Source organism: Oncorhynchus kisutch, linkage group LG13, assembly GCF_002021735.2.
Source record: "Oncorhynchus kisutch isolate 150728-3 linkage group LG13, Okis_V2, whole genome shotgun sequence".
Taxonomy (NCBI): Eukaryota; Metazoa; Chordata; class Actinopteri; order Salmoniformes; family Salmonidae; genus Oncorhynchus; species Oncorhynchus kisutch.
Window position 1 is genome coordinate 55,636,650 of NC_034186.2, and position 16,620 is coordinate 55,653,269.

Below are 16,620 nucleotides of genomic sequence, written 5' to 3' on the forward strand. Positions count from 1 at the left end.
CTAGGCAGCACTATGGGCAAACTGGGTCTTGACTAAGTGGATGAAGAGAGGGAACACACTAAAGCTTGGCTATAACATTTCTATTGAAAGTTTTATGACTGTCTTTTAGATATGTTTGGGATTTGAATGTGTGAATCGCTATCTCTATGACACACACTCTCTTTCTCTGGTTTTGCTGGTAGGCTACATCATTGACTGAGAGCAATGGAGGCTGGCGGGAGGAGCTATAGGAGGACGGGCTTATTGTAATGGCTGGAATGGAATAAATGGAACGGTGTCAAACGTATAGAAACCACATTTGACTCCGTTCCATTTATTCCATTCCAACCATTACAATGAGTCTGTCCTCCTATAGCTCCACCCACCAGCCTCCACTGACTGAGAGAGTGAACATGTGTGGGCAAATGTGATCTGTGGTTTGACACCTCTGTGTTGCTGGGCTGCCCTCTGCTGGGCCGGATGAATACAGCTGTTAAATAGATTTTCTAGTGACTATTCTAATCTAAGCAACTGCGTCAGTCGGCTAGATCCCAGTGAGATAAGATTTATACGGTTAGATCATGTGCTCGTAAAAAGACGAGCCATCTAGTTTATACTCTACAGGGACACGTATCATTCTATCAATATTCACTGATCCAACTAGACAGGGGAAGTTAAGTCAATAAGAAAACCATTACATCATTGTTCCAAGACATGAATCAGGCCAAACCCGAGTAACCAAACTAAATGTGATTCTCAAAACATTTCAGTGACTTCGAAACACACCAGTAGTGCGGGGAAGACACCTCTGTGTTTGGGTTAATAAGTCAAACGTACTTCTCCCTAGCCAAGTCCATTAGTGTCTTGCATTAAGTCATTGTCATTAGACTCGCCAAGGTGCATTAGCAGTTATAAGTCGTATTAGTCAAATGAGAGTTGCGCGTGATGATCAGTACTGCATGCGTTTACGTTGGGGAGCGGAGGGACATAAATCGTGCTGGTAATATAGTCCAGCTGCTTTGCAGGGAAAACGAATGGCGAACAGCAAATGGCGAGCGTTCATCAACATTGTCAGCCCCCTCTCACCACCAGAATGTGGGAGCAGTGATGTGGTAAGAGCATGGGAGGCATGAACACCCACTGGGCCTTGGGAAAAGAATACCAAATTGAAGGGAACAGCTGAGCTAAGTCACTGTACCCCCCCTAAAAGATAGTCAGTCTCTGTCTCTCTCTCTCTCTCTCTCTCTCAAAACCATCTTCAGATCTGGTTTTCTGGTGGTTGTGTGGCATTGTATTTGGTTGCTCAGGCTGTCAACAGTGTGTCTAAATGAGTTGGCATTGGATTTTGAAGGCCAGCTTAAAAGGGGGAAATATTTCCTAAATGTTCTACTTGATGAAACGTCATACTCGTTTTGTTCGATTTGTCTGTTTCTGATAAATGACAGACATTCAAACAATCAATGAGCACATTCAACCTCAACATAGTCTACAGTGTGTCTGTCTTTTCAGTCTCGCCCGTTTTGTAACAAGTGTTTTCTTGGTCGTATTTTTGCTGGTTTCGAGTGTCATTCCAAATCTCATCCATCCAGATTTTGGACAGACTATATACAAAAGACAAGAAAAAAACAAAGGAAAACTAAACCACAGACTACTGGACAACAATGTTCTCTTTAATAAGACTCCCGATACTCCCTCTGACCCTTCAATACACAACAAGATATATTTATAGCATATACACACACCAGCATTTCATTTTCAAACACATTAGAATCTGTGGAATTTCGATGGGAGGTGGCAGCATATCATGCTTCTTGCTCAGGTTGAGAAAAAAACTAAACTGCACTGATTTTTAAAATGGTGGGATGGGATGCCCTTGTGTATATTCTGTTTCAACACTGATTAAACTGAATGGATCACTGATTTGACCCAAGGTTTACCAATCCTGAATCTGGAGTACCCATGTGTGTGCTGTTTTTCGTTCAACTGATCCCTTGTTCATTTCTATAGCGCTCCTTGGAGACAACTGACACTGTGCTGCAACAATGTAATTCTTACATTGTCAAAACGCTGTCAAACGTCTTCTTCAGTATTTTGGAGACATTCTATTTGCAGTGTAGCTCCATTTACAGAACATTTACAAATATGTTTATAGAGACCACATCATTACGTTTCCAATACATATTAGTTACTGGGAAAACCTTGAAAGGCAGGAGTTAAGTAAACATTGGGATTCCTTTCATAAATTCACACACAATTTATTCCACAGACCCCTCCCTCATTTAGTCCAACTCTCAAGTTTTCATTTACATTATTCACATACAACTGTACCCAGTCCTTACATTTCTCTTAAATAAACTAAACATTAGAAACAAAAAGCCAACTCACTTCTCTTTCAACTCGTCAGCATAATAATATCAACAATTACTCATTTGTGTCAAATGTGTATTTTTTTGTTACCCCCAGGGCTACTGAAATCTACCATGGATGATACTGCTGTGGATGAATTGATGCCGCAATATCTTCTACCATCTACAAATGGTAACACTGATGCACCCTGTCGGGTGGCGATGACGTCATATCCTGTTTTTGTGTTTTGCTTGTGTCTTTTTTGCAGAATGCAGAGTTGTTGCTTCTTCTTCATCTTCTTCTTCCCTCTTCCCAGGGAAAGTTTATGTTTTTTTGGGCCTAGAAAGCAGTCTGTGATTGGTTTGGCACAGGTCATTGGGGATGTGCACCTTCGGGAAGAGGGGGGCCCTCTACCCGTACGAGTGGAGGCTGGATTCGGGAAGGTGCGGGAGGGGGGGCCTAAGAATCGCCTTTGTGAGTGGCACACCTCACAGGACCTCTGGAGAGATAATAAACGGAGAGGACAAGATGAGGGTCAGTTTCAACACAGTGGTACACCACACAACAAGAAAAGACACCAGAGATCCTAAATGGTGTCCATTTAGAGCCGTTCTGAATGCGCCATCTGAATGGTGAGCCAAAATGGTTGCCAATTTGAGCATTTGTAAATGTGTGAGGAGGACCCACCCTCACTGTCCATGCTAAAGACGAGGCTTATAAACCCTTGACCTGGCAACAATACTACATTTTAAAAGGTCCTGAGTGCATGTCACAAAGGGCATGAACCCATAAGGCTTTATAGGCTTGTTTTAATAGGGAAATGAAGAGGCTAATCAAACCAAACAGCAGAGGCTTCAGGCAGAATCCTGACTCCTTTTAATGACGGACCATCAACGACCATTCAGTCGCCCATCATGTGAGTGAGTGATAGCTAGCTGGCGCTATGAGTGTGATAAACATAGTATGATTGATGCTAACAGTAGCAATAGATTGACAGAGGCACCTGTCAGGCAACTAAACGGTCCACCACACTAGCTCACGAATATCGCCATTTGAACTAGCCCCCGGTGGTATGTTTAGAAACAAACATGTCCCCGATTTCCAATCTATGGAACTACATCATAACATTCAATCAGTGTCTATATATGAATCTCTCCAGTCACAAACCCCCAGCCCCACGGCCATAAAACAAATAACCCCTCCAAGTCATCATAGTAAGACGGTGCGGGCTATACAGACAGGGAAGATTAGAAAGGTGATGGTAACTTGTGAAAGACTGTGACTTGAAGGCAGTGTGAGTGGCAGAGTGAATTCACTCTGATAAAAGTGGGTCATATTGTCAGAGATCGTCTGGCTGCAGCTGGGTGACCCTCTTCTGTTTGCTTTGGATATAATGTATGACCTGCTGGCAGGCTGACAGGTGGGGACTAAGCCCTAGGGGGAGGGGCAGTAATACTGACCCCGCCGGGGTGAGGGTGATGGGGGTACATAACCGGGGTCCTGTTTCCATTCCTGGCAGCTAGCTAGCTCCCCAACACTCAGGGAATTTGACACTGGGTGTTGAGCCTAGCGACCGGAGCTCTGGGAGTGAAAGCAGTCGGTATTAAGGTACCTCACTCCCTCCGCCTCTCTGTGTCACCTTAGGCACTCTAGGGGCTGGAGGATCCCCCCCCTGGAATCTAAAACAAAAATCCTGAAAATCACATTGTATGATTTTTAAGTAATTAATTTGCATTTTATTGCATGATATAAGTATTTGATCACCTACCAACCAGCAAGAATTCCGTCTCTCACAGACTTGTTAGTTTTTCTTTAAGAAGCCCTCCTGTTCTCCACCCATTACCTGAATAAAATACACCTGTCCACACACTCAATCAAACAGTCTCCAACCTCTCCACAATGGCCAAGACCAGCGAGCTGTGTAAGGACATCAGGGATAAAATTGTAGACCTGCACAAGGCTGGGATGGGCTACAGGACAATAGGCAAGCAGCTTGGTGAGAAGGCAACAACTGTTGGTGCAATTATTAGAAAATGGAAGAAGTTCATGATGACGGTCAATCACCCTTGGTCTGGGGCTCCATGCAAGATCTCACCTTGTGGGGCATCAATGATCATGAGGAAGGTGAGGGATCAGCCCAGAACTACACGGCAGGACTTGGTCAATGACCTGAAGAGAGCTGGGACCACAGTCTCAAAGAAAACCATTAGTAACACACTACGCCGTCATTGATTAAAATCCTGCAGTGCATGCAAGGTCCCCCTGCTCAAGCCAGCGCATGTCCAGGCCCGTCTGAAGTTTGCCAATGACCATCTGGATTATCCAGATGAGGAATGGGAGAAGATCATGTGGTCTGATGAGACAAAAATAGAGCTTTTTGGTCTAAACTCCACTCGCCGTGTTTGGAGGAAGAAGAAGGATGAGTACAACCCCAAGAACACCATCCCAACCGTGAAGCATGGAGGTGGAAACATCATTCTTTGGGGATGCTTTTCTGCAAATGGGACAGGACGACTGCACCGTATTGAGGGGAGGATGGATGGGGTTATGTATCGCGAGATCTTGCCCAACAACCTCCTTCCCTCAGTAAGAGCATTGAAGATGGGTCGTGGCTGGGTCTTCCAGCATGACAACGACCCGAAACACACAGCCAGGGCAACTAAGGAGTGGCTCCGTAAGAAGCATCTCAAGGTCCTGGAGTGGCCTAGCCAGTCTCCAGACCTGAAGCCAATAGAAAATCTTTGGAGGGAGCTGAAAGTTCGTATTGCCCAGCGACAGTCTCGAAACCTGAAGGATCTGGAGAAGGTCTGTATGGAGGAGTGGGCTAAAATCCCTGCTGCAGTGTGTGCAAACCTGATCAAGAACTACAAGACACGTATGATCTCTGTAATTGCAAACAAAGGTTTCTGTACCAAATATTAAGTTTGCTTTTCTGATGTATCAAATACTTATGTCATGCAATAAAATGCAAATGAATTACTTAAACATCATACAATGTGATTTTCTGGATTTTTGTTTTAGATTCCGTCTCTCACAGTTGAAGTGTACCTATGATAAAAATGACAGACCGCTACATGATTTGTAAGTTGGAAAACCTGCAAAATCGGCAGTGTATCAAATACTTGTTCTCCACACTGTACCTCCCTTTCTCTCCCCCTCTCTTTCCCCAGGGACGTACGCACGGGTGACGACTTGCATCTAAGACGACACTAAACCGACCGGCTCAGTTGGACGGGTCTTCGTTGCCAAGGACAACACTACGAACCCATGGCGCCACTTTATGGCACGTTGTGAACCCTGGCCCTAATGTGAAAAGTCAGTCACCAGAGCAGATGCGAGACCATTATTACTGCTGTATTTGAACCACAGCTTAATCTATAGTTAAGAACACTGTCAGGGGTTGAGGATACTCGGATAAGATTCCTTGCTTGAATCCCTGGAAATATTGGCACAGCTGATACAATATTATTAGGTTATGATGTCATTTGAGGGCGGTTTCCAAGACACAGATTCCAAGACACAGATTAAGCCTAGTCTTAGACTGAAAAGCATGTTCAATGGAGATTCTCTATTCAAATGCATTTTAGTCCAAGACTAAGTATAATCGGTGTCCAGGAAACCGGTCCTTGGAGTTCCCGTTCTCTCTGTCTATGTACCTGCGACATGCTGAGGCTTCATGGGGCCCACTTTTTTCAGGAAGGGCTCATCACTTTCAAAGGCCAGGATTGGTTCAGTGGGCATGTCACTCTCTGATTTCTCCCTCCCCCCGTTGCTGCTGTTGCCTTGATTGGCTAGCTGGATGACCTCCTCAAAGTGTGCGGTGTCCCCCTTGCTAGACAGGCCATTCTCGTGTCTGGCAGGCTGGACACCGTTGATCACATGGACCGTGGAGCTGTGGGAGGGTGAAACATGGTTACAGACAAAAGGACTATGGCCCCAAGTGGTTCAGTTGCAGATTTTCTCCTCGGGCCTGTTCAGGAAGATGTAACATTATACTGTAGCTATAACGTTGAACAGAAATGATTGTCAGATAGATAGAACGATGACAGCAACATTCATAACGTTTCACATCACTGAATACAACCCTGGTCTGCCCTCAGTGGCTAACTGAAGACCTCAAACCTTATATTACACTACCCCTCGAACAAAAAAACATATTTCAATAGATAAATAAACAATATCTCTTTTTCTACTGAAAGCCTATTTACAGAGACTCTCTGTTTTCTTTTGCGGTTTGAAACTATACAAATCGGTACAGGTCTTGGTTAGAAGGCCACCCGTAGCACGCGCTCCAGCAGGTATATTTCACTGGTCATCCCAAAAGCCAACTCCTCCTTTGGACAACTTTCCTTCCAGTTCTCTGCAAAAATCACTGAAGCTGGAGTTTTATATCTCCCTCTCTAACTTTAAGCATCAGCTGTCAGAGCAGCTTACCTGATCACTGCACCTGTACACAGCCCATCTGTAAATAGCCCACCCAACTCCCTCATCCCAATATTGTTATTTATTTTTACTCTTTTGCACCCCAGTATCTCTACTTGCACATCATCATCTGCAGATCTATCACTCCAGTGCTAATGATAAATTGTCATTATTTCGCCACTATGGCCTATTTATTGCCTTACCTCCCTAATCTTACTACATTTGCACACACTGTATATAGATTTTTCTAATGTGTTATTGACAGCACATTTGTTTCTGTGTAACTCTGTGTTGTTGTTTCTGTCGCACTGCTTTGCTTTATCTTGGACAGGTCGCAGTTGTAAATGAGAACTTGTTCTCAGCTGGCCTACCTGGTTAAATGAAGATGAAAGAAAAAAATGTATAAAATAAAAAGGCATCCAATACTTCTGGTTTGCTTGTTTTCTAGCGCGCATGATGGTCTTGTAATAACGGTAGTGCACGGCTTGCTATTTTACATTTCTAACAGATATTTTTGGACAAGAGGAAATAGAGGACACCGTTTTTGAGCCTTACCTGTCTCTCAAACCACTATGGTCGTTCTCTGTATTCTTGTTGATCTCTGGGCTTGGCTGGTAGTCAGCAGAGGCTGCGGAAACAAATCAAATCCACTGTAAAACACACACACACGTGCAAGCACACACACAGTTCACAGGGCCACCCTGAAGCAAGCACAGACAGTGCTATGACAATATGAAGGATGGATCCAACCAGTGCTGGATTCATGATTACATCCTTGGGCTGTGTGTGTGTGTATTGGTGCGTCCGTATTTGAGCATGTGGGTGCGTGCGCGCACGTGTGAGTGTGTGTTTGTGTGAGTGTGTCCAAAGGCCTGATTGGAGAGGAGCAGCGCCACACAACTTGCCTGGACTCCCCACCATAATGGTTTCCATCATACTGGAATCCACATGGACTCAAATCCCCTATCCCCATTTCCTACTCATCCTTCTCATCGGAAAATGTTGTGTGTGTGTGTGGTCAAATGGGGATGGGGATTGTATAAACACTGTGAACACTGTATTTATTGTGTCTTATGTACACCTGGCTGCACAGTGACTGTCCCTGCCGTGACAATAAAGATAGAATAAGACGGAATTAAATTGACCGGCTAAATGTGGCGAGTGGTCCATTTACAGTCACTAAGCCAACCCTGCAATGCAATGCACTGCCATGAGATATTCCCAGAAACAGAAAAGCCCCCAGACTGGGTTTGGACTGCAAACAATAAGCACACGCATGGGTTATACTGTCCTAAATGAAAGCAGTGGGGCTGGGATGCTAACAATAGTATTAAATAGTCTTCATATGAAAAGGGAACACAATGCAGACGGCGATGAAACCAAAGACAAAACATTCTAAATATCAGGAGGGAGGACAGGGACTGTTCACGGACCTTTTTATTCCATTTTCTCCGGAACTACAGCACTTCACGAGCAGCACTACATATTTATTTCATTCGTGCTTTTAGCCTAGTCTAATGAGATAATTGTGCTGTTTCTGACTCTGCATGTTCACATTGGAAAGCAGCTGCGGTCATCCCCCTCTTCAAAGGGGGGGACACTCTTGACCCAAACTGCTACAGACCTATATCTATCCTACCGTGCCTTTCTAAGGTCTTCGAAAGCCAAGTCAACAAACAGATTACCGACCATTTCGAATCTCACCATACCTTCTCTGCTATGCAATCCGGTTTCAGAGCTGGTCATGGGTGCACCTCAGCCACGCTCAAGGTCCTAAACGATATCTTAACCGCCATCGATAAGAAACATTACTGTGCAGCCGTATTCATTGATCTGGCCAAGGCTTTCGACTCTGTCAATCACCATATCCTCATCGGCAGACTCGACAGCCTTGGTTTCTCAAATGATTGCCTCGCCTGGTTCACCAACTACTTCTCTGATAGAGTTCAGTGTGTCAAATCGGAGGGTCTGCTGTCCGGACCTCTGGCAGTCTCTATGGGGGTGCCACAGGGTTCAATTCTTGGACCGACTCTCTTCTCTGTATACATCAATGAGGTCGCTCTTGCTGCTGGTGAGTCCCTGATCCACCTCTACGCAGACGACACCATTCTGTATACTTCCGGCCCTTCTTTGGACACTGTGTTAACAACCCTCCAGGCAAGCTTTAATGCCATACAACTCTCCTTCCGTGGCCTCCAATTGCTCTTAAATACAAGTAAAACTAAATGCATGCTCTTCAACCGATCGCTACCTGCACCTACCCGCCTGTCCAACATCACTACTCTGGACGGCTCTGACTTAGAATACGTGGACAACTACAAATACTTAGGTGTCTGGTTAGACTGTAAACTCTCCTTCCAGACCCATATCAAACATCTCCAATCCAAAGTTAAATCTAGAATTGGCTTCCTATTTCGCAACAAAGCATCCTTCACTCATGCTGCCAAACATACCCTTGTAAAACTGACCATCCTACCAATCCTCGACTTTGGCGATGTCATTTACAAAATAGCCTCCAATACCCTACTCAACAAATTGGATGCAGTCTATCACAGTGCAATCCGTTTTATCACCAAAGCCCCATATACTACCCACCATTGCGACCTGTACGCTCTCGTTGGCTGGCCCTCGCTTCATACTCGTCGCCAAACCCACTGGCTCCATGTCATCTACAAGACCCTGCTAGGTAAAGTCCCCCCTTATCTCAGCTCGCTGGTCACCATAGCATCTCCCACCTGTAGCACACGCTCCAGCAGGTATATCTCTCTAGTCACCCCCAAAACCAATTCTTTCTTTGGCCGCCTCTCCTTCCAGTTCTCTGCTGCCAATGACTGGAACGAACTACAAAAATCTCTGAAACTGGAAACACTTATCTCCCTCACTAGCTTTAAGCACCAACTGTCAGAGCAGCTCACAGATTACTGCACCTGTACATAGCCCACCTATAATTTAGCCCAAACAACTACCTCTTTCCCAACTGTATTTAATTTTTATTTATTTATTTATTTTGCTCCTTTGCACCCCATAATTTTTTATTTCTACTTTGCACATTCTTCCATTGCAAAACTACCATTCCAGTATTTTACTTGCTATATTGTACGTACTTTGCCATCATGGCCTTTTTTGCCTTTACCTCCCTTCTCACCTCATTTGCTCACATTGTATATAGACTTGTTTATACTGCATTATTGACTGTATGTTTGTTTTTACTCCATGTGTAACTCTGTGTCGTTTTATCTGTCGAACTGCTTTGCTTTATCTTGGCCAGGTCGCAATTGTAAATGAGAACTTGTTCTCAACTTGCCTACCTGGTTAAATAAAGGTAAAATAAATAAATAAAATAAAAATAAATGTATGTTCATATTGTTTTACTGTTTGCGAGCTCTTACGGGTTGTAGGTACTAAAACGGGTATTTTAGTACCTACAATTGGCTTAGATGAACTTGACTTGACAAAGTACTGAAGCTAAACTGTAGGGGTGAAAAGTAGAAGTTCAGTCCCTCCATTCTAAATCAATAAGATTCCTATTATATAGGAAGAGGTAGGGAATAGATCAGTGAGATACTTCTTTTAATCCTATATAATCGGGCCTAAACATAAACAACACAGTCAGCTAAATCCTACTTTAAACTATGGGTGTGTAACTTGGAATTTGGCAATGTAGGCAATGGGGATTTGGATTTTTATTTCGAGTGAACAAATGTCAAAGTTAACATTAAGACTGATACAGCCATCCAATCAAAGAAGCCAAATTATCCCACTGGGCACACACTGGTTGAATCAACGTTGAACGAACGTGGAATAGACATTGAATTGACGTCTGTGCCCAGTGGGAATTAATTTGTTTATTAAACCAGTAAGTATGTAGAGCTGAACTTCTCCATTAATGTGGCAGTGAAACACAGGCTGGAAAAGGACCAGGGACACAGCACACTGATGTTTGAATCCGTTCCCCCCGAGATATCATCGATGAATGAATCTAAATGAATACATTTCCTTTCAGGATTAATTGAGACAAATTGTTTGACTCCGAGTCCAAACGTCGATTTCCTGAACACAAGAGCAATATAATGACCAAAGATGGACGCCGGTTTACGCTGCATTTCATTTTCTGCTTACCTTTGTTGCTCTTGGCCTCTTTGCCATTGACTTGGGAGGGAGGTGGGTACTTGGTGTCTTTCTATAGAGAGATAGATTATCACATGTTACATGCATTTAAAATTGAGCCAATGTTGCAAAGGCATTGCCATTGTGCCTTTTTAACAAAAGTACCTTTTCCCCTCCGTCTGTCCTGCGTGTCCTCTTCATGATCTGCTCGAGACGCTAAGGAAGAAGGCACAAAGATGACAATGGTCAGAGAGAGGGAATACACTGAGAATGTTAACAAGGTGGAGGATGCAGATGAAGTACTCAGTCCCCATGGGTTGAATCACAGAGGAACACAGTAAATGTGCAGTAACTTAAACTCAATGGACTCCTTGTTGGCACCGAACTCTGGTGTGTGTGCGTCGGTGCACGTCCATGCATTCATGCGTGTGTGAGCGAGCTTCCACAGAACACAGAATCCATACTCAGTCAGGTATGTAACAGCAGCTGTGGACCAGTGTGCAGAGGTGTGTGACTAAGCAGGGGTTTGGGTAGAGGACATACTGTTCTTGTGCAGTAATACCACTAGAGCCTGGCTCAACACACAATGTGGAGCTGCTTTGGCCAGCTGAGCTGCATGGGCTGGCAGCCTCAGATAAGAGATGGGGAAAAAGAGGGAGGAGAGAGTGAAAGAGAGAGAAGGGAGAGGGGAAAAGAGAGAGAGAGAGAAGGGAGAGAGGGAAAGACAGAGAGAGAGAGAGAGAGAAGGGAGAGAGAAGGGAAAGAAAGAGGGAGAGGGAGAGAAACAGACAGAAAGAGAGAGGGGTAGAGAAATAATGAAGGGAGAATGGGAGAGCGAGGGATGACGGAGGACAAGAGACTGACAGGAAGGAAAAAAGAGAGGGTGAGTAAGAGAGAGAGAGCAGACTTAGCAGGTTGCAGCATGGTGTGACTGCGGGTGGTACACCAGGTGAGGGCAGAACACAAAACCCTGGGCTGCATACTGAACGGGGCCAGTTAGGACTCACTCTCCATCATTACTGTTAATATCTAGCCTGGGGTCTTGGACCTAGTTTATAGTCTTCCGCTCACACAAATAGAGACTGTAAGCCCTATTAAATCAAAACAAGTAGCCAGGGAAAGCCAACAACATCATTCTTTTTGGCGGCAAGAATGTGAAAGTTGATATTATCTTCAACAAATCCTGGTCTAAAGAGTGAAACAAAAATACACGTAATTAGAAGCCAAAATCAAGCATGCTTTCCTGTTGCTACTAGAACAATGTTATTTTTTGACTGATCCCGCAATAATAACCGTTTTGAATGAATAAGGACCCGTGGGAGCTTACTGTAATGTACACTAAACATTTCACTCTGTACTTTTGGAAGATGTACAGTACAGGCAACACAGAAGAAACACAGTAGTTTGCCAGTCTGTTTGGCATGACAATTCCATAAGGAGATGGCAATAGCGCAGAAACAGTCTGTTTGTGCTGTCTTGCCAACTGCTTTGGCATGACAATGGCTGGAATTAAATAGGAGTTGGCTACACAGCACAGATATGGATACCAGGGTATAGAGGACGCTGGTGGGGTATACTCATGTAGTGGAATGAACGCATGGACCTTTTCTTACCTTCTTCCTCTCCAGCCTCTCCTGCTCCTCCTTCAGGAAGTGTTTCTCTCTGTCCAGACGCTGTTTCTCGGCCTCCTCCTTGGCCTTAGCCTCAGCCTCCTCTCTCTGGAAAGCATACAGATTACAATGTGGTATGCTCTTCCCTTACAGAGAAAAATAAAAAAAAACATACATTTCCCATGTGTTTTTGGAACACTTTTACACGTGGTCAACATGTTTACACGCGTGTGTGGTTTCATGTTATCACACGTTGCTTTACAGGTTGTCACATGTTATCACATAAGCTGCACAATAAGATCACATGAACATGTGTTTTTTTGGAACACTTCACATGGGATCACATGTGAAATTCATGTGAAATCCGTAAGGGTTACCATAGAGATACATTATATTACTGACCAAGGTGGCAACCTTTTTAGTCACACCGCTGGGATGCCAACGTCCATTCTAGTGTTCCATTTAATTGTATGGATTTTACAATGCTAATAACATGTTACTACCACCAATAGTGTTGTTGTATATACGTTATCCTGAGGGAGAAAGTGGACTGTATAAAACTACAGGAAATACTATCTTTTTGTAGTAGCAGAAGTGAACACTTTCAACATGGTGAGAATTTTGTCATTGTATTACACCTGTCATTGAACACAATACCCTTTCTAGGCTCCTGTATGTTTAAAATACATAATTATTGAAACTACGAAAGACACTTCACTGACAACGCACTAGACGGTATCATAGGATCGCCAGCCAGAGAAAACAACCACTTAGACAGGGACAGAAACCACACAAACCCAGGGGCAGCTCCTATCTCCTATCACACAGTCTATGTTAACACTGCAAACAAACACTTCTGTGAATCACAGTGTTTTCCGGCTAACTGACTGACATCTGTTCCTCGGGATTCTCGACTGCTCCTGAGCAACAGCGGTAAAACCATTGGTAAATACAGGAAGTCGACAGTGTGTCAAACAGACTCAGGCCTTTTGTGCTGATCTCCAAAAAGCGAAAGGGGTAATTCAATGTGCATTAATGTCAATGTTTGTAGCCATTAGGAAAATATTGACTGATGCTAACGACAAATCACATTGGTTGAAAGGGTTTTGGACAAATATACGAAACAAGGTTGGTTATGAGATATGCCTTATCAATTGAGGTCAGGTAGATGACAAACTTGGCTAAAGTAGTGATATGGGACAGAGAGGGTGTTAAATACAGACAGGGTTACAGAAGGCTCTCTGTCACAAAGCAGGTGGACAATAAGAAAAGCAGACGGACATACGGACAGAAAGATGGACAGACAGCACCCTCTGTGTGTGTAGACCAGCCCCCTCTGTGTGTGTAGTCCAGCCCCCTCTGTGTGTGTAGTCCAGCCCCCTCTGTGTGTGTAGTCCAGCCCCCTCTGTGTGTGTAGTCCAGCCCCCTCGGTGTGTGTGTAGACCAACCCCCTCGGTGTGTGTGTAGACCAGCCCCCTCTGTGTGTGTGGACTAGGCCCCTCTCTGTCTGTGGACTAGGCCCCTCTGTGTGTGTGTGGACTAGGCCCCTCTCTGTGTGTGGACTAGGCCCCTCTCTGTGTGTGGACTAGGCCCCTCTCTGTGTGTGGACTAGGCCCCTCTCTGTGTGTGGACTAGGCCCCTCTCTGTGTGTGGACTAGGCCCCTCTCTGTGTGTGGACTAGGCCCCTCTGTGTGTGTGGACTAGGCCCCTCTGTGTGTGTGGACTAGGCCCCTCTGTGTGTGTGGACTAGGCCCCTCTGTGTGTGTGGACTAGGCCCCTCTGTGTGTGTGGACTAGGCCCCTCTGTGTGTGTGGACAAGGCCCCTCTGTGTGTGTGGACTAGGCCCCTCTGTGTGTAGACTAGCCCCCTCTGTGTGTGTAGCCTAGTCCCCTCTGTTTGTGTAGCCTAGCCCCCTCTGTGTGTGTAGCCTAGTCCCCTCTGTGTGTGTAGCCTAGTCCCCTCTGTGTGTGTAGCCTAGTCCCCTCTGTGTGTGTAGCCTAGTCCCCTCTGTGTGTGTAGCCTAGTCCCCTCTGTGTGTGTAGACTACCTCCCTCTGTGTGTGTAGACTACCCCACTCTGTGTGTGTAGACTAGCTCCCTCTGTGTGTGTAGACTAGCTTCCTCTGTGTGTGTAGACTAGCCCCCCTCTGTGTGTGTAGACTACCCCCCTCTGTGTGTGTAGACTAGCCCCCCTCTGTGTGTGTAGACTACCCCCCTCTGTGTGTGTAGACTAGCTCCCTCTGTGTGTGTAGACAAGCCCCCCCCCCTCTGTGTGTGTAGACTAGCTCCCTCTGTCTGCTGGCAGTTGGGGTGCTTGTTCACCTGTTTCTGTAGGCGCTCATTCTCCTCCTGCTCTGCCCTGGCTCTCTCCTGCGCTTCCTTCTCTGTGTGTAGACTAGCCCCCTCTGTGTGTGTAGCCTAGTCCCCTCTGTTTGTGTAGACTAGCCCCCTCTGTGTGTAGACTAGCCCCCTCTGTGTGTGTAGCCTAGTCCCCTCTGTGTGTGTAGCCTAGTCCCCTCTGTGTGTGTAGACTAGCCCCCTCTGTGTGTGTAGCCTAGTCCCCTCTGTGTGTGTAGCCTAGTCCCCTCTGTGTGTAGCCTAGTCCCCTATGTGTGTGTAGCCTAGTCCCCTCTGTGTGTGTAGACTACCTCCCTCTGTGTGTGTAGACTACCCCCCTCTGTGTGTGTAGACTAGCCCCCCTCTGTGTGTGTAGACTACCCCCCTCTGTGTGTGTAGACTAGCTCCCTCTGTGTGTGTAGACTAGCCCCCCCCCCCCCCCCTCTGTGTGTGTAGACTAGCTCCCTCTGTCTGCTGGCAGTTGGGGTGCTTGTTCACCTGTTTCTGTAGGCGCTCATTCTCCTCCTGCTCTGCCCTGGCTCTCTCCTGCGCTTCCTTCTCCTCATCCGCACGCTGGGCCTCGTCTCTCAGGCGCTGCTCCTCAGCCATGAGGCGCGCTTCCTCCTCTCTGCGCTTGCTCTCCTCCGCCTCCCGCAGCTTACGCTCCTCTCGCAGGACCCTGAGCAAAGGATGACAAGCATTTAGCAATCCTACCTATAATGCAGTCTCTTCCCCACCTTCGCTACTCGCTTGGAGTTTGCCAACAGGCACCTAAAGACTCTCAGACCATGAGAAACAAGATTCTCTGGTCTGATGAAACCAAGATTGAACTCTTTGGCCTGAATGGCAGTGTCACATCTGGAGGAAACCTGGCACCATCCCTACGGTGAAGCATGGCGGTGGCAGCATGATGCTGTGGGGATGTTTTTCAGCGGCAAGGAATGGGAGACTAGTCAGGATCAAGGGAAAGATAAACGGAGCAAAGTACAGAGAGGTCCTTTATGAAAAACTGCTCCAGAGTGCTCAGGGCCTCAGACTGGGGAGAAGGTTCACGTTGCTACACAACAACGACCCTATACACACAGCCAAGTCAACGCAGGAGTGGCTTCGGGACAAATCTCTGAATGTCCTCGAGTGGCCCAGCCAGAGCTCGGACTTGATTGAACATCTCTGGAGAGACCTAAAAATAGCTGTGTAGCAACGCTCCCCATTGAACGTGACAAAGCTTGAGGATCTGCAGAGAAGAATGGGAGAAACTTCCCAAATACAGGTGTGCAAAGATTGTAGCGTCATAATCACTGCCAAAGTTGCTTCAACAAAGTACTGAGTAAAGGGTCTGAATACTTGTGTGCAGTGGCAAGAAAAAGTATGTGAACTAGAGGTCGACCGATTATGATTTTTCAACACCGATACCGATTATTGGAGGACCAAAGAAAGCAGATCTCGATTAATTGGCCGATTTAAAAAAATATATATATATATTTGTAATAATGGCAATTACAACAGTACTGAATTAACACTTTTATTTTAACTTAATATAATACATCAATCAAATCAATTTAGCCTCAAATAAATAATGAACGAGCCAGGTGGCCCAAACTGCTGCATATTCCCGGACTCTGTTCCACAGAACGCAAGAGAAGTGACACACTTTCCTGTTGTTAAAAGAAATGCATGTTAGCAGGCAATATTACATAAATATGCAGATTTAAAAATATATACTTGTGTATTGATTTTAAGAAAGGCATTGATGTTTATGGTTAGGTACACGTTGGTGCAACGACAGTGCTTTGTTCGCAAATGCTCTTGTTAAATTACCA

General features: G+C 45.3%; 1 protein-coding gene across 8 annotated transcripts in view; it reads right to left on the bottom strand.

The window, feature by feature from the left end:
* Nucleotides 1-1,628: 1,628 nt before the first annotated feature.
* The window catches only part of LOC109902150 (MAP7 domain-containing protein 1), a 67,870-nt gene continuing 52,878 nt past the window's right edge, over nt 1,629-16,620 (bottom strand). For all 8 annotated transcript variants that reach the window (XM_020498262.2, XM_031786598.1, XM_031786597.1 and 5 more), the window contains 7 exons: nt 15,299-15,479; nt 12,468-12,572; nt 11,020-11,070; nt 10,867-10,927; nt 7,303-7,375; nt 5,982-6,217; nt 1,629-2,824 (listed from right to left, as the gene is read on the bottom strand). In XM_020498262.2, the coding sequence (XP_020353851.1) occupies nt 2,814-2,824; nt 5,982-6,217; nt 7,303-7,375; nt 10,867-10,927; nt 11,020-11,070; nt 12,468-12,572; nt 15,299-15,479 (718 nt within the window). In that variant the 3' untranslated portion in view covers nt 1,629-2,813. The remainder of the gene's footprint in view (nt 2,825-5,981; nt 6,218-7,302; nt 7,376-10,866; nt 10,928-11,019; nt 11,071-12,467; nt 12,573-15,298; nt 15,480-16,620) is intronic.